Source organism: Harpia harpyja, chromosome 1, assembly GCF_026419915.1.
Source record: "Harpia harpyja isolate bHarHar1 chromosome 1, bHarHar1 primary haplotype, whole genome shotgun sequence".
NCBI classification, from domain to species: Eukaryota; Metazoa; Chordata; class Aves; order Accipitriformes; family Accipitridae; genus Harpia; species Harpia harpyja.
In genome coordinates this window covers 103,793,718-103,819,137 of record NC_068940.1, presented here as the reverse complement: position 1 = coordinate 103,819,137, position 25,420 = coordinate 103,793,718, and the positions used below count along the sequence as shown (strand labels likewise).

Here is a 25,420-nt window from a genome sequence, read left to right as displayed (position 1 = left end):
CGGGGGAACGGAGGCAGAGGACGGCAGGGGAGGGCAGAGTCCGGCCGGGGGTGGGACGGTGGGAAGTCTCTCCTCCTGCTTTGCTCAGCAGCACACAAAATTAGACCGAGGCGCCTGCCGGCAGCTGCCTAGGTAGAAGGAACAAGTTTTCCTACAGTCATACGCCAGTGGGTTTTTATGCATCATCTCCAGGGGCTGGAGGAGTCCCAAACGTTGTTTGTGGCTCCTAATCAGTGCCCGGGGCTTGTCGGCTTAGCCTGCCCACAAACGCCTGGATCAGAGGGAGCCGGGCTCCACCCTTCCTCTTCTGTGCAAAGCGGCTCCGTGCTGTTCCCACTGACTTGCAATGAACGGGAAGCTAAAAACACCTTCTAGCCAGGGCAGACGTAGCCCAAAAGCTGCTCGGAAACTGTGTTTTAATGCTCTTCTTTTTCCACCTAGAGAAGAGCATTTTCCCAAGACTCTGGAGAGCATCTTCTCTGCCACTGATTTCCTATGTGACTTGGGTGAGTCACTTACTCTGCGTTTCTGCGTAGCTCTGCATTTATTTTTGTAATTCAAATTTATCCTGCAGTCTGGTACAGGAATAAGCCCCCAACAGTGGTTTAATATGTCACTGATTACACAGAATCAGAGAATAATTAAGGTTGGAATGGACCTCTGGGGCTCTTTAGTTCAACCACCCAATCAAAGTGGGGTCACCTTCAAAGGTAGATCAGGTTGCTCACAGCCTTGTCGAGGTGAGTTTTGGATATCTCTAAGGACGGAGACTCCACAGCCAATCTAGATCCCTGTGCAAGAGCTTAGATGTTCTTAGTGAAGAATTTGTTCGTTATGACCAGTATAAATTTCCTTTGCTGAAACTCATGACCATTGCCCATTGTCCTGGCAATGGCTGGCACTAAAATCCATCTATTCCCTAGCCATGACCCCTTCTGTGTTGAAACACAGCAGCTATACTTATTAAACTGTTCCATCCCAGGTGAGTTTATAGACCTTGTTACAGACTATTTTTTTTTGTTGCCTTTGTTAGCTGCTGCCCTGCCAGGCAAGCCAAGGGTGAAGATACTGCTGGGAGATGGAGTCAAGCTGGGGTGAATGTCCCTTACTGCAGAACCAGCACATGCTCGAGAAACTTGACAGCAAACCACATGTCACTATTTCTGCTGGAGACCTAATCAAGGGCTTTCCATCACCAGTGCCCTGTCATATTCAACACAGGTTTTAGAAACTTATTCTTTATTTCTGGTGTCTGGCAATCCAGCCATCTTCCCTTTCTTTCTCTGCATTTTGAAGGAAGCCCTACCAACACTCACAGGTAAGCACAGAGGACTGGTTTATTTGACCAGAACAAGGACAGGATCAGAGTCAGTAATCGCTGCCATATGCCACATGTAAGAAACTCTCTGGGGACAAGGTAGAGCCATTGCATGGGCTTGAACAGCAGTACAAATAACGCCTTTTTTACACATAGCAACTACAAATCACAGACAGCAAAGGAGAATAAAGGCATGTTCTGGATGGGACATTGCTGAACATGTTAGCCAGGCAGTCAGTAGGTGTTTGAGGAAACACCTCCAGCCCTTTCTGAGCCCCCTGTACCTACAGGGGCTGGATGTTAGAGCCGTAATCTCTGTGGTGCTCCCCTGGGAGCTGGAAGCTTTGCTTTTGCCCTGGCTAGGAGGTGGGCACCATGACGTAATGGCTAGATGATATTTATTAGCTAGCAGTCTCTGAGCACTTCCCGTATTTCACATTGTACTGGAGAGGACTGATCTAATTACAGGAATGGGGAAGAGAGTGGTCTCCCATACTTGCCTTAGCAAAACAATTTGCTTCTGTGCACCAGTTCTCCTGTCCAGCAGCAGCCAGAGTCCCACTGGGATCGATCTGGGAGCACTCAGAGCCCCTCTGCTTCATTTTCTCATTAATTCCTAATAGTCAGTGCCAGTGACAGCACCGCTCAGAGCTTTCCAGGCCCTCAGAGAACATTTTACTGTACTTATCCCTGAAGTTTGCACATACACAAAGCACAGGATCAGCATTCACTGAGTTTAGATACTTCTCCAGAACAGCAATGTGCGAGTTTTGCTGTTGTGAGGGCTTCAGAGATGCAAGGTAGTTAAAATCAGTTTGTTTTGAAAATGAAGATGAGATCATTGGGCCAGAAACGCCCTGCTTTGAGAAACAACAGTTCTGGATGTACTGTGTTCTTGAGGTCATTCAGAGACAATGTCACATCTCATAGACGAAGCCTGATGGATAAGTGTGACACTGTGGGTTACATGGCATTGGTTATTGATGTTACATGATGCTGCATCACACTCCAGTGCTAGAGGAAGTGATTCCTGCAAATGGCTTAGGGAAAAATTCTCCAACCCTTATTCATTGCAGGTAACACCTGACTCGGTCCGAAGCCTGCAAACACTCAAGCATGCAATATTACCCATGTGACCAATCCCACTTAAATAAATGGCACTAGTCACATGAGTGAAGTTATTCATGTCCCCGTGCCCAGGATTGGGGCTGTACTAATCATCCTATTGATTCCAGCTCAATTACTCACAGAGCAAATGGAAATCAATGTGAATGAGGATGTCAGAACATGGTCCCAAAGTTAGCAAAGTGCTTTAATGCACAGGAAACAGGCACTTGAGGTAGAAAGGCTGTAGATTCTGGTAGGAAATGGGCTATGTGAGAAAACTATTAATGCACAGGCTGCTCTTCAGACAATTTTCCAAAATTAATTAATCTCCATCACATCCTTATACAAAGGAGATAAGGAAGCACTATTACCACTTCACAGAGGAAGAAGCAGGTTGGTTTTGAGCTCTTTGGGGCTGGACCTGTTCTCCCATCACTACCACATTTGGGCAACACCAAAAGTGGTGCAACCCAAATACTGATTATAGTCTCTTTATACCACACTGACACAAATGACATGACAGAAGTCAGCTGCTGATTTGCCCAGACTTGTGATAATTTAGGACTGGAATGAAAATACCTGTGTTGGTGATGACCTCACTACTTCCCCACTGCATCACGCCCCTGATGGAAATTACTCTATTATGACTAGTAATGCCTATGGCAGTTACATAACAAATAACAAATGTCACGTAAAGGGGAGATTTTCCCACCAAAAGAGGCCAAAGGTTATGCCTTGCTCTGTATTTGTTACTGAGAAGAAAAAATTAGGTCTATTTTACATGATGCTGTTCTTTGAACATTGTAATTTCATCTTCCTTCCCAGGCTCCCTCACAGTGAAATTCAGTAGAATTCTTTTAACAAGAGTAATAGAACAATCAGAGTATTGCTGGTCATTAATGAACTGTAATGTCTGCCCCTACATAGTCGTAGTCCTCAGCAAGTGTGAGACCATTCAATCTAGGTGAACTCAGAATCAATGAGAGTTTGGAAAAGCTGTAGTTCAGCTGGTCTGTAGTAACATGACAATCTGCCATCACTTGTTAAGTTGATGGAGCACTCAGAAACTGAAGTTCCTCATGGTAAATAAAGTTTGAAGATTACTTTTGCACACCCAGTATGAGTATTTTCAGTGCAGCAGCTGCTTGGAAATGAGCACAAGCGGCTGCAGCGCTGGGCAGTGGCTGCTGTTTGGAAAAACAGAAAACCTGTCAAGTGATGAGGATTTAGTTGGTTTCTCCAGTGCTTTTGCAAATCACTGATGTTACCTGTGAAGTGCATCTGCAGAGGCCCCTTTTGTCATCTGCCATCACCCCATGGTTATATCCAACATGGCTTTTATATCAGCTCTTTAGCAGCCCTGGGATCAGTGTGGTCCCAGCAATGGCGAGTTGTCTTCCAGCTGAGACCCTGTGGGAAGGACAGGACACCAAGGATCCTCCCACGTCTGCAGGGTCCCACCTGCCCTGCCTTTCCTTCTGGAGTCCATTCTTCACTTCATTCGTGCCCTCTCACATCCCACCTGCAGAAACCTCATTCCTTCCTCCTTCCTTGCTACCTCCAGGACATCACTCACTGCTCTCAGCTTTATTCTCCCCAGTCATGCCTCACATCCTCTGAGGACCAGCCTTGCTGTTGACACAGCACAGCTTGAGAACAGCCAGTTTCTCACCACCACCAAAAAATGACAACGGCTCCTCTACACCAGTGCTCCCCTTCTTGCTCTCTCCGGGGGAGTGGGGACCAGGGAGTGGGTGCTGAGACCATAAGCATCGGTGCATCTCTGGCCAAAGATGATGCTGCTTGTTGACGGTGGGTGCATCTCCGGTGCATGTGGTATGTACCAAGTTCCACCTTGTGGTGACACTGAGAATGGGCATCTCCACAAAGCCCGTGGCAGCATCAGCAAACCTCATTCTCTTCCTTACATTGGCTTTTGCCCACTCTACTTCCCTTCCAGGGTGCTTGAGGGGTCCTGCTGAGCCGGGGCAGGGTGACCTTAAAGTTTCACATCGGAGTTCTCCCCAGGTATCATGTTGTGGCTGTCCTTCAAATCACTGCCTAAAACCTTCCTCTGCTGGCATGCTGGTAAGAAGCCGTATGATGGGCAGGTTTCTGGTGCACTGAGATCAGCACTGTCACCCTGCCCAATATTTCTCAGCCCCACTTTCTCTCTGTATCCTTTGGCTGTCTCGCCTTGTCTGCAAGGTTTCTGGGAGGACAATGGTCCCTTCTCCAGCTCTGCTCTGATCAATCCATGCAGCCCAGCCATCTTTTCTCAAATCAGGCTGGCTATATCCAGACTGCCTACTGGGAAGGATTGCAGGCCCATGCCATCACCCAGATCATGCTACGTGCTAGCTTGCTGTGGATCAAAACCATGCTGGGGAATGTGCTGGCAGTTAAACAGTGCAGAGCCCTGGCACTGGTTTGTAGAGATGAAGCCAGGCTGCCTGCTTAGACATTTCACAGACAGTTCAAATTGTGACGTTTATTTGTGAAAATCTTCATAAATCTTTCTGCCAGTCTGGGTCACTCGAAGGGAGCTTGGATCTATGCACGGCACTGTCTGTGACCCATCAAAAGCTACTGCCCTGTGCTCTTGATGAAATCCAGGTGAAACACCTAACTAAAGTTCGTTGCACTCAGGAACTCACAACCAGAGTGAAGGTTTGGTTCCGTCCTTCCACTGGTCCCTCCACCACGATGCATGTAGAGATTTGGCTGCAGTGAGAGGCACTAAAACAAACACTGGCTTGCAGTAAATTACAGCTTTTCCAGTAGCTGGTATGAAGACTGAGAAGAAAGTAATTGAAAAGAAGGATATCAACTTGATGGATAGGACCAGCACCAACAGCCAGGATCACTCATGCAGCTTAGTTGCCTAACTCCTAAGACACGTTTCTGGGCACGTGCTGATGAAGACGTTCTCTTCATAAAACCAAAGTCAATTGTAAGTGGGTCCCAGCTTCATTTTTTTAAGGCCACTTAAACAGCTTTTCTCAACATTTTTTTCAGGAGCTGAAATTTCTTCTACAGGTGAAATGCAGGTCACTCTCACCATTCTGTAGCAGGGCAAAATTTGTGCAATAATTAAATTGCACAACTGAATTATGCAAAACTAGGGGAAAAATCCTTTTTTTTCCCTTAAGTGATTTATCTGGAATTTCAGCACCCTGTAACTTTAGCCAAAAACAGCCAACGAGACTTGTTGTTTGGTATCTCAATACAGGGCTTTAAAAGGTACCCATGTGAGGGGCAGCCCAAGGTGTGACAATTTCCCCACACAGATTGTCTAAACTGGCTCATTTAAAGCGTGGAAGTATCTCAGTTTGGAAGAAACTGTGGCAAAATCTTCTCTACCTGCATAAAGAAAAAGAGAAACCTCTGTGTTTGACCAAAGTCTGCAGCCTTCCATTCTGGTGGGCTTCACCAAGTAAGGACTCCACCTATGGTAAGGACCTAGGAGACCCATGGGCTGGGGGTTAGTCTTGCAGTATTTAGATATCTACAGTGCACGGAACAAGGAGCCAGAAGACAGGGTACAATTCACCTGTCTAGATCCCTATAAGCCTAAAATTTCTTGCAGATACCTACACTTAGTCAGCTGAATCCCACCCTGGATGATCAAGTCACCAAGTATTTGTCTGCAGCTTTCCTTCATAAATACACGTTTATATATTTCGATCTCCCTGTAAAGGTAACTGTACTTTGCTCCCAAATCATGACACCTTTGGCTCCAAGAGCTGCCTATCCAGTCAGCTGAGTTTCTGGATCTTGCACAAACCATCTCTTCCCCACACACCTCTCCCTCTTGCTTTTCCCTGTAGTTGGCTGTATCCTTTCATCTCTACTACTTACAGCAGTTTTCCAAGCGACTGCATTTCCTCCTTCCTCCTCTTTCATTTCCTCATTAAAATCTATTTTTCCCCAAGCATCTTCTTGCCCTGACTCATCTGCTTTTGGGCCTGATGTTTGGGCTTTGCACACCGGCAATAATCTCAAAACCAACGGCAGGCTTTAGTTTTACTAGAAGACATTGCTCAGATTGGAAATATAGCAGCTTTTGCGTCAAAATTAAAAAAAAAAAAAAAAGAGTTTTACTTGTCCTGTCTGAAAAAGGGACAAGTTGCCTGTTTAATGTACTGAGACATGTCAGTATTGCAAATTCTTCTGCACTGCTAGAAACAGTATGGCTCAAAAAACTCCCACATAACGCATCAGGCACAACCTGTATCAGATTGGGTGTGCTAGGAGAATTTTGTTTGTAGGAAAGGAGACCAAAGTCACCAACTGCTTCAGAGCACATCCCAGCTGATCTGAAGTAGCATTATCTCCACCCACGGAGGTTGAAGCCCAGAAGGAGCCTCCTCAGTGCTCCCAGCTAAGAAGGGCAGGTGGAGATGATTCATTTGGAAATTTAAATCTAGAAGTTAATCATCAGGACTAGCTGACAGAAGAAATAAGGAAATGGCTTGTTTTGTAGGATTTTACTAACCCTTCCCTGCTGATTCTCATCCTGGGCTGTGGCAGAGGGCATTCCCATAACGGGGCTGTGGCATTCCACGCACAATGTACACAGTGTCTTGGATGAAAAAGTCAGTGTATAAGAATAAGGCATAGTACAAATTAGCTATTCTATAATCTGTGCGAGCACAAGGGCTCCCAGTTCAGAAACAAACCAACTTCATGAGGCAAGAGAAAGATTATTAATAGCCCACAGAGTCTAGCAGATTCATTGCATACTATATGTAGATGACCCTTTATAAAATAAGCAATGAGAAACCCATCCAGCCAAATTAAACACATTCAAAATAAAAGGCACAGACTGCTAAATCACAGCAGCTACTCTGGCTCTGCGGACAAGGGAGCGTGCTCAGTTTTCTTCCCAGGACTCAGATCTCCATCCAAATGCAGACTAAACAAAACTATACAAAGTTTTCAGAAACTCTCATCTACAGTAATAACCTGCTTCTGCTACCAGAATGTATCTCAGGTGTCTCCTACTGATTGTCAGATATTTTAATGAGACTGAATCATGTGCCTGTGATTAATTCTGACATGGTAAATACAGTTTGTTGTTGTATCTATGTTGGAAAAAAAAAGAGACCAATTGAAAGAAAGAAACTTAATTTCAACATACAGCCATACACAAAACGTATCTACAAACCATAGTATCTGAGAAATTTCTGACAAACTACATAGCACAAGTGTGATACGGCTAACAAACGAACATGTGAGCAACTTCTCTTGTCTAAGTAGTCTGGCATTCAGAGTCACTTTGGCACTTGTGTGTGATATGTGTCAAGGAATTTCAGTAAATATTTTTTTAAAAGCTTGGCTCATTCAACACTTGTGTAGATTATCAAACAGCCACTGAATTCTTCTTGGTTCCTAACCCCAGAAGACTAAAAAATATTTACTGAAGAATGACCCACAGGACAGAATAGGAAATATTTTAATAGTTCCAGATGTATTTCTTAGCTTGCTTTCCCCAGTGGTTGTATAATGAATGAGATACCTACAAAAAGTATAACATTAACCTCTGTTTCACCTTCCTGTCAGATTTCTAGCATCTGGGAAAATCAGAGGGAAGATTTCTTGAGCCTGGGGGAATCTTTTCACATTTCTCCTGATAATGGTAAACTGATTATGTTTATTATCAGTCACTTATTGCTCTATTAGTTTATTTTTGTTTATAGTTCGTCTATAGTAAGAAAACACCTATCTCATGAAATAAAAATAAGCACTGTAGACTTTTCCCATTTCTGTGTGATCACAATACCCCATTTCAATCTGTAGCTATCACAGCCCTGAGTTGTTTCTGCTCATCAGAGTAAGTAAAACGCAATGAAGAGGTAACAAAGCAATATATTAAGGTCAGACAAGGGAATAAGGGATATTTCATTACCCTGTCTATCAGACAAGCCTCACAGTCTCAGTACCAATTGAATCTTCTTAAACCTCACTTGCTGGAAGGGCAGAGAGGATTTCTTCTTTTTTAGAAACATTCCTTATTTTGTACTTAACATTTGTAGAGTCTTGGGGACAGACCCTGAGCTGAGGTGATTTATCCTGCTCTGCTGTCTTCACCAGAGCCCAGAGAGTTTACTCAGTTGAGCATCCATCCCACTCTGTTTCACCATAAAGGGGAGGAGATTTGAATCAACTTTTCTGGACTTGCAGACACTTATCCAGCCAAGACACCCTTCCTACCAACACAGCTAACCCTATCAACAGAGAAAAATCTGTCATCTCTCTCTGTAACACTGAGTAAATGCTGCATTACTTCCAAATGAGAGAATGGGGAGGCAAAAGAGGGGGAAGAAGAGAGGAGAAAAATAAAGCTCTTGGACAAGATAAGAGAGCTGAAATGCAAGGACATTTGTACAGACTTACTGTTGCAAGCGAGGAAAGTGCCATTTGATTCCATTGCTGCAAAACAAGCCGATGTGCAGCAGCAGAAAGGGCTCCAGGAAACAGCTGTGCCCAGATGTTAGCACTGGCCTGGGGTGGAAGCCAGACCCGTGAGGCTCCCCCTGCTCTCTGCTCCAGTAATCCCCAACGTCAGCTCCCTTCAGAGAGGCCTGCTCCTTCCCCTTGGCTGGAAATGCGTCTTCGCTATGACTCCTCATTTATTTCTCTCCGGCATCGGCACGCCACCGCCTGCCCAGCGCATCGACTGAGGCCAAGCGCCCGAGCCCCAGCGCCGTGCTGGCCCTGGCTCCTCCCAGCTGAAAATTGGCGTCTTCACCGCTGGCCCAGCCTCCTGCATTTTGCTACCGCTGCAGCTTGACAACGATGCCTCTTTTCCTGTTGCTGGCACGTTTTCATGTTCCACTCCTTTCCGGGCAAGGCTTCCAGAAGACACCGAGTACTGCAAATCTGCCGTTCATGGTCCCCAAATCAAGGAAAGGGCCTTAAACAGATGCCAATGATAAGAGTCTAGGTCTAAAGAGCTTTTAGACACTGGTGGGGGCATATTTCTTTCCACAGGGGAAAAAAAAAAAAAAAAAAAAACAACCCAAACCAGGTCAGAAATTACCAATGTAGAAATAGAAGCTGTAACCACAAACTCTCGCAGAGGCATGAGCTTAAAACAGAAGAAAAGTTACAAGCTTTGCGTTTGAGACAGCGAGACAGAAAGCAGAAAAAACTGCACTGTCCTGAGGCTTTTACTGAGTGGAACTGATTTCTTCCACTCTGTCCCCTACTCTTGAATTAGATATTTTTTAAAGGTAGAAAGACAATGGCCGCAAACAGGGAGGGGGAAAGAAAGGGAATCCAGCGCGGGAAAATAAAGTTTCCCTCTACTTGAATGCTTGGGGGAGGTTTTCAGTTCTTGTTTTGCTGTTGTTTATTTCCATTTCTGGTTATTTAGTTTATTTTGATGCAAACAATTGATGGATTTGTTGGCAGATTCAAAGCCCTCGTTCCTCAGCAGCTGTAAACCCAGCAGCTCCACTGACAGAAGGGAAAAGTCCCTCTCTGATGGCGACTGATCTGGGAGACACATGGTGAAAAATACTTTGAGACTAGGACTGTTTGTCCCTCCCTGCCAGGAACTGGGCTGCTCCTTTGAGAGACCAGATGCTGCTCTTAGATAGTTTTACAGTCCACAAATATAAGGCTGCTGCCACCACCCAAGGAAAATTGCCCTAATATAGCAAAACTCCTGTGCTAGTACAAAACTAACAAAACCAAACAAGTGGAGAAAAAAAAGAGCAGAGATTTCACCCTGTGACTCCTCAAAAGCCTACTCTTCTACCTCACAGCCACCAGCATGGCATGGGGGGCTCATCTCCCACTAGACACTTTCCAAAGGAGCCAGGAAGGAGCATCCCTTTTGCAAACCCACAGACAAGGAAATATTGACTCGGACAGGGGCAAACTGTTTGGCTGCAAGGTTGGCTGCTGCCAGGCAGGACAGCAGCTGGAGGCACCTAAGAGATTCCTCGTACAGCCTTAAAAGCCTCAAGGCAGGGGGATTTCCAGAGGACACCACCAAAACCTGTCGCCCTTTTAGCTGATGGGGAAGAGTACTGGAGGGACTGTACAAGAGGCTGGTGGATGAGTCAGCCAGACTGGAAACTCCAGTAAAGCTGACGTGATGAGGACATTACAGTTTTCACAAGGGAGGAAAAGTAGAGAAGGACAGTTTGAAAGTGTTGACTGAAATGGTATTATAGTAACTCCTTCGCTCTTCTCTATGTCACACTCCATTGCATCCTCACATTGCCTAACACAAGCCCCTCACTTAGAGACACACCAGCCAGTATCCCTATGCTCTCTGTGGCAAAGGGGGAAGATGTAAGAGAGCTACTTTAGTCCCAGAAATGATGAGGACCATACTCTGGATAGAACCCCGTCACAGCAGTGTAGGGCACAATGGCACCAAGACGTGACCATTGCTTCCCTGCGCTGCTGTGAGCACCACTGTGATTGCACTGCCTGCCTCAGGCTGGACAGAGCACCATGGAGTGAGCGAGACAGTTTCTCTGCCATCATCCCTTTAGATTTGAAAATGATTACCTGCATTTATCCCTTCATGACAGCCCACTTGTATCTTCTTTTGCTTCCTTCTTGCCATGCTGCCTTCTCCATGGTGGTAGCAGAAGTGGTAGCAGAAATGGTGTGTGTTAGGAGGATTCCCAAAACCTTGCCCAACTTTTCACTTTTCCCCATTACACTTACTCTCTTTGCTTCTATACATATCCAGAAGATCACTATTTAGGCTGCTTTGAGCACTGTGGGACCTTTCTGCCACACTAAGCTAAGTCATCACTAAATCCTTGATGGGCTTGATATTGTATGTGTGCTCAGAGCAAGTCTGGTACTCACAGGCAGCCTTGCATTTCTTGCATTCATCAGAAAGTACAGCAGTCACCATAAGAGACGGTGATATCCTGCAGCAAACACCCAGAAGCTGAGATCGCACAGCACAGATCTCATAAGAGCCTTGTTTCAGAAAGCAACCATCCTTTCAGCTATATTTCTGCATGCACACCATATGCGCTTGAATTCCCCTTCCTTTGCATTGCTGAAACCAATATATGTCCAGAATAACAATGAAACCAAAGTGACATGAGGAGCTACGGGGTTCCTGTGAGCTGCAGAAATCCTACTAACAAACAGTATTCTAAGAATAATAGAGCAGTTTAAGAATGTCACATGAATCAAGGCTCTGAGCCCCATTTTGGAGCACTGCACTTATTGTATTCCATCCTGGTCTGGATTTTGGCAGATCCAGAAGGTGCAAGGTCTGAAGGGGGATTGCTCTCTAACTAGTTAAACCAGCATCACAGCTGAGTGGTAAGTTTAAAACTGGTGACAGAACTGCAAAAAGTCAGCGTTCATCTGGAAGCCCTAAAAGAGCAATTAATTTTATAACCAAAAGTGTAGTTAATGTGTAGCTGCAGTCGACTGTTACTGTATGTTTGCTTATTTTTTAAAAGCTGTCTGAATTTCTGACTGCTTCTTCCCTGTTCTGAATACAGCTCCTAAGCTCTACCCACCATCATGCTCACAACCAGTTTTGTGGCTCTTGATCTTCGAGATCAAACCAGGATTCGAAGGGGAGAGTTCAGTATGATTAAAATTAAACAGCATTCCTTTGTGCATGTTGTCTCTACTCACAGCAGTAATACCGTTGCTATGGGTCAAAGAAGGCATACAATTTATTCTGAGCAGATCGGTCCCGACATCCATAACATGGCATTTCAATAGCTTTTCTAGGCTCTGCAGGTTTGTCTTCTGTGCTTTAAAAATTAACTTCTACAGTGAGATAACAACAGGACTGTAAAATCTTTTCTTTTATTGGAAGGTAACTGAGCAAGGTGACTGCATACTCTCTGCCCATGCTGACTTAGCTCTATTTATTCCTTGATAAAATTGCCTCCTCCAGGATTTTACAGCAGGCGAGTTAAGATGCACCGATTGTTTCACAGGAGGAACATACCTTTTTTAGCAATGAAGATAAAACCTAACAGAAAAACCTGCTTTCCTGAATTCCACAAATACATTATAGATTACAAGGAGGGCTGGATTTATTCCCTCTGACTCCTGTGTGCACCACCCACAAGCAGTGACTTCACCGCTGAGCCCAGCTTGGTGTCTCCCAGCTTTCCGCAGGCTGCAGGTTATTACATTTAATGGCTCCCCCAGATTTAGGAAGCCGCTTTATTTCCCTGCTATTGTTGTCATGGATTTTAATCCCCAAACCGTCTTGCCCGGCTGAAGAGGAATGTGAGGAATTCCCTGTGGCGTCTCAGCCTGTTCAGCTCCTGTTCTCCACCATTCCGGTGTTCCTTGGAGTCAGGATCCTGGCTGCCCACAGCTGTACCTGAACGTAAGCTCCTCCTCACTACCATCCCAAAAGGAAGGCAAGGTTGGGATGAGAAAGTAGAATACCAATAAAAATTAAAATGATAGGATAAGGGCATGTAAAGCAAGGAGAGGAGCAGGCAGTTGTAGGACTTCTTGGCCTCGATGCACAGGGTTTGTTCTCCTTGTTTGCATGGGTAGGAGCTATAGGATGGGACCCATATGCAGAATAATGCATTAAAGGGAATATTTAGAAATGCCAGTACAGGAGGGAGAGGATAGGAAAGGACTCAAAGTCAACATCACAAAATTTTCTCAAGTGTGGAAAGAAACATAGACATGGCAATGACTCAAGAAATAAGCAACCTGTTATTTTTTGTTTCTTTCTCCTCAGTCTTTCTCCTCCCAGGAAAATTATCCCTTGAGGCTCTGGCACCCAGGAGGGAGGGAAAGCACAGCTCCTCCATCCTGCTCCCAGCTCTCCCCTCCCCTCGGCCACAGAAGAGGGCTCTCAGGGCTAGAGGAGGGAGCAGGACTCCCATTTCTCAGTTTCACTGGTGAGGGGTGGAGGATTGCTGCTTGAGCAGCAATCTCTGAACAGCAAGAGGCCAGAGGTGCTGTGAGACCATCCTTGGGGCTTCTCTTCAGACTATGTGCATATGGATTTGCTGCACAAACATGCCTGTGGCAGCAGGAGCTAAGCAGCTGCTGCTCCCAAGTTGCTCTCAGGGTGAGGAGATGAGGTTCCTGGGAGGTGGAGAAGGGAAGAGGGGACATATCGCAATACTTGCATCATCCTCCCAGACTATCACAAAAGGCCTTTTCTCAGTCCAGAGCTTCAGGCTTGTGTCTGTGACAACTCTGGTACCCACAGATCCTGATTAAAGGAGGCACAAAGGCCTCACAAAGCCCATTTTGCTTCACAGCTGCTTTCATTTGGCTCAGCCACAGCCCAGACTTGGGCTCAAAGACCTCCCAGCAAAGACAGCAAGAAAGAGCCACACTCAGCTCTTTGCTGAGGCTGTTTAAGACAGGCCTTTTCATTGCACTCATTGCACCAGTTCACCTTCCAGCCAAAGACACTCAAACACCAAAGTGCACACCATCAGACAAAAGCAATTACATTTCAAATGAATAGAAAACCGCAAAGCCTGCTTTGGGCACCCTGCTTTTTTCTTGTCTATACCATCATTTTCTGAGCTCATCAAGAAGCAGAGTCAGGGCATTTCTAGGCCTGGAGACAGGCTGCAGGGTTGGCACTGCCTTCCCAAAGCAAAGCTGCCACCTAAAGAGTACAAGGTCAGCGCCATGATATTTTACTGAGGGACAAGTCCTAAAGCCAGGACGCACCTTGATCAGCCCACTTGCTCTCTAGCCATATAAGTGAGCTTGGAAGGAGTTAAATGTCAGCCAGGCTGGGTGAGGAGCCTGTCTCCCTCTGTAACACACCCTCCAACCCATCCATATGCAGAGGTACCAAGATGTTCAGCAGAACTGGAGTTGCGGAAAGTCATGGAGAGCGCCCTTTTCTCATACACATACACCCCTTTGCATTCTCTTCCTTTGTTTGTGTACACGCAGCCCAGCCCAGGCAGCAAAGAGCATCTGCAGAGTTCAAAGCCAAAAACATTTGCAGGTTTCAATTCACCAGTGAACTGTAAATCACAGCAAACCCAAAGAAAAGCAGTTTACCTGTCTCCACTCCGAAAGCATGACTAAAGTGTTGATTTAATTGTACGTAGTGGAAGGAGTAGCTTTTCATCTCAGAGGAATGCTACACCGCCCGATCACCAAGTATTTCTTATGGAGAAGATGCCTCCTGGCTCCCTCTGCCTTTCAGACTCTCACACACACCCTCCTCATCACAAAAATGTTCCCAACCGCCTCTCCCAAAGATAACAGCAAAGCGCTTTGTTTGCTTTGGAAAAAGGACTCAAGATTTCTGCTGCAGTGACACAGCAGGAGTAAGAAGCATTTGGGGGTTATATGGCCAGCAGGGAGCTTTGGTAACCACGTGTTATTTTTTTGTCAGCAGGAGAATTACTGAAACGAGCACAAAAGAAAATGTTGTATTAAATAGAGTTCACATCAATGCAGAAGCGGGACTGGAATTTTTCAGACACTTCTGTTATAGTCTGGCTGTTCACTGAAATGTTTTTTCATGTCTTTTCCCAGTCTGTTTACTGTTTTAGATGGGGTGTCTTACCATCCTCAGATCATCGGGTCTCTCTACATCCAACTGTCATGTAAATAAGTCAATAATAGATGGACAGCAAAATGTAAAATTCTCAATTGCCTTTTACATTTTGGGAACTGCACAGGGCTCTTATGAAGCAGTCTATATATGAATTCAGAAGGCCAGCTCCAGTCACCCTGATGACTTACCTTTTGTAAAGGTATCATCATTACTGTTTTGCTATCAGTACTGTCTTTCACTAGGTGGACGTAGTTCTTGTTGATAACACATTGCACTCCCTGCCTATGCAAGATCTGGGATTCAAAGGACTGATGCTGCCACTGAGTCTGCTCCACCCAACATTTACCTATTGGTGAATTTTCCCAACACTGCCAGGTTTCTGGCAGCTGCTGGTCCTTCACCTGCAAGAAGCACGTTGCAGTGTGGGGAAGAGCAGTCTTATGGCTTGGCAGGAGCTGGCAGAGCTCAGCACCTTTGGAAATCGGGTTCCCTTAAGAGACAAAGTGGAAAAAGCTCAGGAATGGGATTTATGACTCTCCAAGAATAGTGAGATTATTGGGTTTGTGGACAACTCACTGGACAAAGCAATTCACTATAGTTTATAAACTAGGCTGGAGTGGAATTAACGTAACACAGTATCATAAAGTTCAGAGAACGGGTAGGGCAGCCACATGCCTTGTTTATCACCAGGGACAGCTGTGCCAAAATATCTTCAGACTGAATGATGTTGATGTATCCATCTGCATTTAAACCATTTATTGCAACAGTTACCCCCATTCAGGAGACTAATACATGGCCACAGGAAAAAGAAGCGACAGATGCTGGGATGTGTAAAGCTAAACCTGCTGCAGGAATAATCCCGTACATGTCCCATTAAAATTAATGAGGTATTTCTGCTTGAGCAGAAGATAAATTTGACTTACTAAGCCAGAAATACGCATACCTGACTCTGTATATCTTAAGTATTTGGAGGCTTTTTCCCTCCACTTATACTAAGTAATCAAGCACAGCTCTAACCACCACATAAAGCAATAAAACAATCAAAAGAGTCATCTATCAATGTATTGGTCACAATTAAAGACTTAAAGACTTACCAGCTCACCAAGTCTCACGTTGATTTCAGACTGAAAAATTATATGAAAATAGAGGAAAAAGCAAGATTATGCATAAGATTTGGGAATAAAAGACCTAGGTTTCTCTAGTTATTCCAAAAAGTTCATTATAACTAGGAATTTCAGTATAAAGGAGACACTTAAAGAATTTGACCTCTGTCCAAAGGTCAGGTACTAGGTATGATTTAGACATCTCACTAATTTTGTCTTCAGACTAATTTTAATTTGTGTTGAAAGTTTTATTTCATATTTGTTTACTTAATTTCTGTACCTAAATCACTACAGGGTAGATTTATGAGCGTCTGAGAGTCATTTTTGTGCATTTCTATGCTTTAACAAATTTAGATTTAAGTAAGCTCTCTAATGTTGAATTCCCCGACTTTAAATATTTTGATTCTGGGATAATTAAAATGTCTTTACCAGAGAGCTGTACAGAAAAGTACATTTAGTCTTAAACACTTTTTAGCAAGATTGGGGGGGGGGGGCGGACCCCAGATACTTCTTTTAAAGCTATGAAAAGCTCATCTATTAACAGTGAATGAGAAGCTCAAAGAAAATATCACACGTACAGTTCAGTGCATCAGTAGACAGCATGGATCAGCCACACAATGCTAGACAACTACATATGATTTATAACTGTGTGAATGATTTAATAAATGTGATCATTAATATGAAGTTAACATTGCATGAATGAGAAATAATAACCTAACTGGGGAACCTAGTAATGTACTAGACTTACTTACTGGTATGAAAATATTACTTGGCATGATTATCACTGTTAGGAAAGAGGAACAGTAGCAGACTGGTCCCAAGGTCCTGCCACTTTTATCCATTAATGGCTGTTTCTGATATATCCTAGATTACAATGGAACTGAGACACCGAGCTTCACAAACACTAATGTCCAGGTTAGCAAGCACATTTCTAACCTCAAAAGACCACAGTCATTAGGCCAAGTCATCTGCTGTCAGGAATGCTTGACACGCATCTCTTCTTTCTTGCACCGTTGCCTCTTTACAGCCAATAGCACCGGGGTATACAAGTTAAGTATGGAGGAGGGTTGATGATTAATGTCATAATGGTTCTTTTTAATATACTTCATCTGTCAGCTTAATTCTCTGTAACTGGGATAATCACAATAATTAGATGCAATTGTTCATATCATTACCTAATTGCAGTTTTTTTCAGTGTAGCAAATTCTTAGGAATTTTAAATGTGCAGAAAATACGGAAAGTCTGAATTACACCTACATTTTAGAAAATCCTATTATGTATAAGATTGCCCCACAAGTTTAAACTGCACATGAGGATCTTGTGATACCAGAGCGTGCAACACAGGTAGTCAGTGATGTTACAAATAAGACATTTTTATTTCTGATCCTAAAGAGTTAAAACTACAATTTGCACAAGCTCAGTGACATCAGACTTCCCTCCACTCCCATCTGAACAATTCATGCAGAGTACAAAAATGTTCTTGAACTGCTAACATCTCCAGAGCAGATGTTTATGCAGAAAGTATGCAAGGAATTCCTGTGTCTCCCAGAGTCCTAATGAATGGCCAGCATTTTTGGTGTTAATTTATAATCAGCCATGCTCTTTGAAAAGCCAGACATGAGATGAAGAGAAAGACACATACTGAAATCATTTAGGGCCAAAAAAAAAAAAAAAAAAAAGATCAGACAAGGTGACAATTTATTACTAGATTAATTTTTAGATTAACATATTTCCTAAATGAATAAGAGGATGAACTGGTAAAATCTCATCAAATGTATTCAAAAAGAGTATTCATAAACTCTAATTTAGCTTCTTTTAGTATGTAGTTTCATTTCATAAGATGAAAGTTAGGAGCATGGTTCAATAAACTGTCACTGAAGAGAGAGGAGCCTTTGAAAAGAATGAAGAGGACCAAATTAAGATGCTGAAGTATCTCAAAATAGACAGAGTGAATACCCTTCAGAGAGGTAGTGTTTTAAGTCTGAGATCACGTGCTTTATCTTTATTACAAAGGGAATAATAAAACTTTGCTTTAAGTGCAAAGTAGAACTCAAGTTTATAGATAAAGGTGCAAGTGCTGCTTCCAAAATGATGCATTTATACTCCTGATAGAATCAAATGCAGCCATATTCCTCTGGCCTGTAGTGTTATTTGGATTTTTGAAAAGAAAACACCAAAGCGATATCAGGGTGCAGAAAGAACCATAAAAGTTGCCCATTGAGGAAGTATTTTATTGTTTTTTGGTGCCTTCTCATCAGTTCTGCAAACCTGGTGCAGCCAAAGCAAAAAGGTTGAATGACTCATTTCCTTCCTGCTCCTGCTGTAGGGCACCTAAACCAGCAAAGCCTTTGCACAGACGTGCATCCCCTCCGATTGTAGGAGACCTGGTTTGTGCAACTGCATGCAGACATGCCTGTGGAAACAATACCTGGAAACAAACACAGAGCTACCCGATTGCTATTAATATATACTAGTGGGATCCCAGCTACAAGCTTGTGGGCTGTACAAGAACCAGAGAAGAAAACTCTGAAGCTGTGGTCTAGGCCTTGCCATTGAGTTTGATCCCTGAATCCTGAAAACTTCACCCTCATCACTCCCTCTAGCCACTTGCTTGATGGAGCAGAAGGTGAGAATCCCCATGGACATCTATTTTTCTACAGAAACTGCGCTCATAGCTGACACAGTCTGCTTATATCAGTGGCGGATCTCCTTTAGATGAAAGGTAAAAAGGACTGCTCTGCCAAAACAGAAGACAACCCAACAAACGAGCTTTGCCTGCTTATTGAACAGTTTCACTTAAAAGCATTGCAACGGTGTGGTGTTTCAGCACAAGAACACACTGGTAGGACATGATGGCACTTGTTCTCAATGGTTTATGCCTTATATTCAACCCCAATGAGGATGCAGACCTGATGCTTTTAATTCCAAGGTGCCTGCTGCAGCCCAGGTTAAAATGAGCTTTTGAAGGGTTTTGCTCATTTTCTAATGCATCAGGGATAATTCTGGGCTGCACTTTGGAGATGTAGGGTTGCATATTTTTAAGGCCAAGAGCAATTAAAAAAATAATTCACCCTTTCTGCTGAATATGAAAAATACAGGGAAGCCCCCAAAATGCAAGCATTTCTTCTTGCATTAGGAAACTTGTTGTTTTAAGGTCAAAATTAACACTGTAATGGATTCCATGCTAAACTGTAGCACTGAGGCCATACTTCGATTGTTAATCTGTCACTGATAGTGTCTGGGTGCTCCTGTGGGGGAAAAGTGCTGCTCCTTGAACTTTAAAAACAGTACTTGGCTGCCTTAACACAGAAATCTTCATGTCATTTCAAGTGCTGCAGGATGTCCCAGCTGGCCTTCTGCTTCTGCTCCAGAAGGCTGTCAGTACCCAATAGATCCTGCACCAATGTCTGCCAGCCCCCTGCAAAGGTATTATGTATCCTTGGGCATCTTACACAACAGGCACCTAAATGTAGGCAACTGTAGGTAACACTGTCCTAAGAGCAAAACCTTCCCTTGGGAGACATTTGCTTGCTCAGAACCCTAAGGAAGCTCCTGTGTTAGAAACAAGCCCTGAAATGTTAAAAGATCACATAACTAGCCCCCAGAATAGCCTGCCTAGAGATATAACACAGACACAAGTAATAAGTTTAATAGAAGAGTTACTAGGTGCAGTTTACAGCAGGGCATAATGGGGAGAAAAACAGTCATTCTGGGACCTCTCCACTAGGGCAATTCCCTGCCCTTGTCTCAGTGCCTTAGGTGAAGGCCAGTTAGATGGCAATAAATGAAAGTAAATGGAAACAACACACCCCTTGCTTCATGATTTCCTGGGCACAGTAAAGGGTACTACTGAATGTACTCTGCTAGCCTGGGCAGAAAAGGAGATGCTGATTTTGTAGGCAGGTACCAGTTCATCTAGCTGGTGAACAAGGCTGCCTCCTTGCTTTCTTTGATCCACTGCAGGGCTCACATGGAAAAGCATATGCAAGCCTGCTGGTTTGGCTGAGCCGGTCTTATCTTTCCCTACCAGCAAAAATGGAATAATACACTGGGAAAGTGAGGTGATAACACAGCTGTACATTTTTCTGATGACAGACTCTGCATGCCCTCAGGACACCACCACCTCTCGCACTCTCCAATCCCAGTGGGACAGATATTCTTTCTTTCATACCGAGTTCCCCTGACCATACTTCCTACAGACACTATTTCCAGTCAGATTCCTCCCAGTCTGCAGGAGCTAGGGCACAGTTTGGAGCTAACTTGGGCAGCAAGAATCAAAAATGAGGCCAGGCTGTCCTTAGAAAATCCAAGCCACTTCCTTTGCCTTTCTGCCACCAGTGCTAGGTTGCAGCAGCTGTGAGCCCTCTGTTTCTCTGGAAGATGGCAGTCAGAGACCCCCCCTCCAACAGCACAGCCTATGTCCTCTCCTTGCACTCCAACTCTGCAACAGATGACATCGTGTTGCCTGTGATCAATTTACTTATGTCCCATCCTACCCCTGCAAGAGCTTTGGAAGTAGCTCTAGCACTCCATATTCATGTTGTCCCAGAATGAACAGTCTCCTCGAGATGATATTTTGGGACTAAAGCATGTTCTTGTTCAGCTATAAAGCCCTAACTCAGCTGGCCTTCTGGGTCATTTGTCTATGCCCACGTTCCTGAGCATAAAGGGATAAAAATACATTTAAACCCACCCCATTCATCACCCTGAACCAATGTAGCCAGGAAACATACTGTTTGGAGTTTGGCCTAAATTAGCAGCTTTCAGAGAGGTAGAAATAACTCAATGCTAAGGTAAAATTTAAAAAGCATTTCTCCCAAGGTTCATCTTAGAAACTTCCCTCTCACCTGGCCTGACATTCCTGTAAGCTTCAGCCCCAGTGCTCTCAAGTGGCTGCCTCTAGACCTCAGCGTGCTGACCAAGAAGGAACACTGGATTCAACAGTTTACACTAAATGTAAGCTGCCTGAATCTGGGCCTGTGAGGAGTACCATCTACTTCAAACACATTTTTGCTCATGCTCTTATTAAAGCAGAACCAAGAGCTGGGGACAAATCCAGATGAAAAATCCTAAATGTAGGGGTGTTTGGATTCCTTTTTCTTCCAAATTAGGTGGCAGTTCCTCATTGCACTGCACCATACAGGAAGTGTATGGTGGGTCTTTTCCGCCTTCTACTCCAAAGATTCAGGCCTCGCCCCATCCTCTACCAGGCAAAGGCTTTGCTCAGCACATCTTCACATTACAGACATCTAGAGCACAGACAGGCATGGAAGAATGATTTGCATTTTCCCTTTAACTTATTCACCCAATGTACAAACCAGGAGAGCAGGGGAATAGCTGCAAACAAATTGTGTCTGAAAGTTTGCTGACAGGAGGCTGAGAAAAAACTTACCAGATAAAGGCAAGAAAAAAAGGTGTTTAATTTCTTGTGCAAAAGCTTTCAAGACAAGGAGGGAAAGCTTGGTAAAGTATTGAGGCACTGGGACAGCACAAGACAAGCCCAAGCCATGGTTTTCTGACAGCCATGGCTTGGCTGAATGAGCCCAGCCAGATCAGTCACAAGGGGGAAAAAGTAAGTAGTAGGGTGATCTCAGACAGGAGCACCCAAGGGTAGGGAGAAAAGTAGAAGGAACAGACCAAAAGTTTCTCCTCTTCCAAGGTTTCTTTGCATTTATAGGAATCTTGGCTGCTGTGTAAGAAGAACTTCCAAAAGAAACTGAAACCCCAGAAGGGAATCAAGGGAAGAGAGAACTGTATTTCCTACTAAAAAGAGTCAATCAGTGGGTTATTCCCAGCAGCATAAATTAGCTATTGTGGAGTTCTGCCATGCCATGCTAGATTGCTTCCAGGACAGAAGAGGCTCACACAAACTTCGTCCATGTATATATATCTGTGCAAACCTGGAATGTGCAGTGTAGGTATGGGGGACAGACATCTCCCCAGGGATGTCCCTGAAGGGTAGAACAACACTATTAAGCATCAATTAAATCTTTTTGTGACTGCAGAGTCTTTAAGATCTGGAGAGATGAAAGCTGTGGTCCACCACCATGCAGATGATGTGCCAAGAAATGGATTCATTTACCAAAAATAGCACTGAGAAGAGCCTTTATGACCACAGGAAAAAAAAAATCCAGAGTGTGAAAATGCTAACCATATTCTTTAATCTGGGGGACAAAGACATATCCAGAAGCAGAAGCCAAATACTGGGTTGTGAATCTAACCAGAGGCTGCTTTCCTTGTTAGCTTTCATAGATTCCTTATAAATAATTGGTGGATCCCCAGCTCATCATGGAGCACAGAATGAAAACCACTAATTTTAACAAAACATGTTCCTGGGTAAACTGGTTTAGGCTAAATGTAATAGGTTTTGACAAAAGGAGGTCAAACTCTGTAGTCCAATAACCCTCTCTGACCCAGGGACCTGTGAACATGTTGGTGAATGTGGAGTATGAGCCCCTTGTTCTGCTCTGCTTGAAAGTCCCAGTGTCACACCAGCACTGCACCCTCCAGCTGGATCTCTGCGTGGAGGCGTAGCCTGTTTCCAGCTTAATTAGAGAGCAATGTATCTGCCCAGACACTGTCGGAAAGGAATGACTGGCTCCTTTGTGTATGCATTTCCCACATGCTTCTCCTACATGTTGGGTGTGTCTGCTTTGTAGGATCCCATGCGGCTTGAGTGAAATTACAGTGTAAGTATTTCTGCAGAAGTACGGTAATACCCACTGACATGTTTTAGTGAGGGACAGATTTGTAGATACAGGAGAGATGTGTGAGAAACAAAGAAAAGCCTAAAGTCAGGAAGTGTAAACTGGAAGCAAGTGAAAGGGTTGACTCACATCAGGACACAGCTACAAAATAACACCACACAAGATGGTAAGAGAGACAATAACGAAGAATATCCAGGTGGAACTGCCAGTCACAGGTTATTTCAAACTGTCTCCAAGAGAACTGGAGATGATCTAAGTAGAGCCAGCAAGGCAAGATCTGTAAGAAATGGGTAGTCCATAAACTAAATAGGACATTTGAAGAAAAAAACAACTTTGGCAGGACAAGGAAGCAGTGCAATGTGAGAAGCCAGCTTTCAGAAACTGAGCTGTTTGGCATTTTTCACCTGAAACTGAAAGGTTATTTCTCCATTTTCCACTTCTGCAAATTTTACTTGGGTTTTAAAGTCAGACTGTGGATGCTGGTTTTAGTTCATCTTCAAGATACACATGGTAACATGCAAAGGAGACCTGCATTCCTGTGATACCTGTCTGGCTGCACTTGCAATAATTACAGGATAATATATAGTTTTGCCAGTGTAGTGAATAAACACACTTCACCTAATACACTAGTAAAAGAATATGCTGGTTTGTGATGGAACTATTTTTACCTGCTCAGGCGTCTGATCAGAACAAAGATTTAATACAATGTTTGTTTTTAAAGGCTTTCCTGAATACACGGAAACCTTAATAAGACCACTGGAGGGCAGCAACGTCAAAGTGAATCATTCATCAGCGTAGTTTTAGGAAAACTGTTTTGTGAAAAGCCAAACCCAAGACAACGACCTAGGCAAAGAAATAGAAATAATTAGAAATAATTTTCTGCTACCCAGATGCAAATATGCAAACCAGTGCAATTCCTCCAGTGCAAAAGATAGTACTGCAATATCATTTCACTTACTTTCCCGCATCTAAAGAATGCCACGAAGCCTGCATGACTTGTCCTGTTTTCAGAAAATGCTAAAAACATCAAAACATATTTAGAGTCTTGATGCATTCTGAACTCTATGGATTTGTGGTTTTTTTTAAAATCAATATATAAGCCAAGACTATTTTTTATATTTTTTTATAAACATGTAGATATATTTGAATTATATTTACATTTGAGATACATATAGAGATATATATTTCCAAATGCATCCATATTGTTGCATTCATATAATGGGGGTGGCACATTCAGCAGAATTTTTAACTTTGATTTTTGTTTTTAAGACTGTCCTAAATCAGTTTAGTGAGTCCTCCCTTTGTAAGGAAGCCCACTCACATTAGTGAAGAGTTTGGTGTTGCCATGAAGATAAATGTACGAAATTTTCTGCAAACTGTTTTGATTTAGTGAAAGGATGCTATTATTAGTCCAATATTTACATGTTTAAAGAACATGTTGACAATAATTTAAGATTATAGTTAGTCAAACACAGCTGTCCGTTGCTTTAAAATATATAAAGAAATATACTAGCTGACTTACAGGCTCAGGTTGTAACATCTATCTATACTTTTGATAAAATATGAACAAGGTAAATAACACTGCTGTGGAGCTTGCTATTTTTGTAAAAAGCATAAGATACAGTTCCACTCTGCAATGTAGCTATGTACACATCGCCTCTTACTCAGTATTTGAGCTCCCTGATTGCATTCAAATCACATCTGGCCATTCCATATACAAATACATTCTGTTACTGTCAGTCTTAGAAAGCTGACAAACAGAAAGAAGGAGCTGGGCTTGCCTTATCCATAGTGTCATTTGGTACCTGGATGCCTGAACAAACCACTCCCATGACTGTAAGGTGATTTTATTAGGTTACAACAGGAAGAACCTTTTCTGAACATATTACTACCAGAAGAAAGCATGGGTTTGGACAACAGTTGATCTTTTAAGAGTCCTCATGGGATAACAAGGGATGTGTGGGGATCACGCGAGGACTGTGAACAAAATAAATACAGAAAAGCAATGTGATCCTGACAAGACACAGAGACTACTTTTAAGAGTGGAATAATCTGGACTTTAGCAGAATTTATGATTCCTCTAAGGTCTGTGACTTAGGCTATGCCTACCTTAGCAAGTAGCTTGGTGCACTAGGAGCAGAACTGCAGTGCAAAAAAGTTGCTGCTTAGGAGACAATGTTCACTCTGTAGGCATTTGGGGATGTTTTATTTCAGATTAGCTTTTTCTTGGTCCTGCACATTAAGAGTCCATTAGCTGACAGAGCACATGAGGTGAGCTCCTGGAGAGCTTAGCTTCAGATTAGTTTCCTCCAAGAGAAATGTCGTTGTGCTCCACACACAAGCATACAAAGTGGGGCCCCAGGACTCTCTTCAGGTCCACACACCCAAACCAAATAAAAATGTCAGAATCAAATCCAACCTTATGTGATACAGAGGGGAAGTCTGGTAGAAGTCACAGATGGCAGTTAGAGAAAGTGTCTACATTTGGACAAGTTATATCTGTAAATGTAGGCTAAAGTTTCTGGTTTGCTTTTTTTTTTACCATTTCCTACATGCATGAGTCTCTTCTCAGCCTTTGGAAGTTAAGTTTCTTAGAATGGTTATAAAGAAGATGCTATATATGCAAATTGTTCTTAATTTTTATAGTATTTATATGGAAATGTGA

General features: G+C 43.4%; 1 protein-coding gene and 1 long non-coding RNA gene across 3 annotated transcripts in view; one reads left to right on the top strand and one right to left on the bottom strand.

Annotated features, from left to right (window-relative positions):
* Positions 1 to 9,137, bottom strand: part of PLCD1 (phospholipase C delta 1) — a 57,396-nt gene extending 48,259 nt beyond the window's left edge. The window contains exon 1 of the mRNA XM_052807784.1: positions 8,825 to 9,137. Within this exon, the coding sequence (XP_052663744.1) occupies positions 8,825 to 8,858 (34 nt within the window). The 5' untranslated portion in view covers positions 8,859 to 9,137. The remainder of the gene's footprint in view (positions 1 to 8,824) is intronic.
* On the top strand, positions 89 to 19,218 carry LOC128150961 (uncharacterized). 2 transcript variants are annotated; one of them, XR_008238249.1, is made up of 3 exons: positions 89 to 506; positions 1,034 to 1,318; positions 8,522 to 8,830. It is a non-coding gene; the product is annotated as an uncharacterized LOC128150961 (long non-coding RNA). The 2 variants fall into 2 exon arrangements; XR_008238250.1 differs by lacking the exon at positions 8,522 to 8,830 and adding an exon at positions 18,375 to 19,218 and having other exon boundaries at positions 90 to 506.
* The last annotated feature ends 6,202 nt before the right edge of the window (positions 19,219 to 25,420 follow it).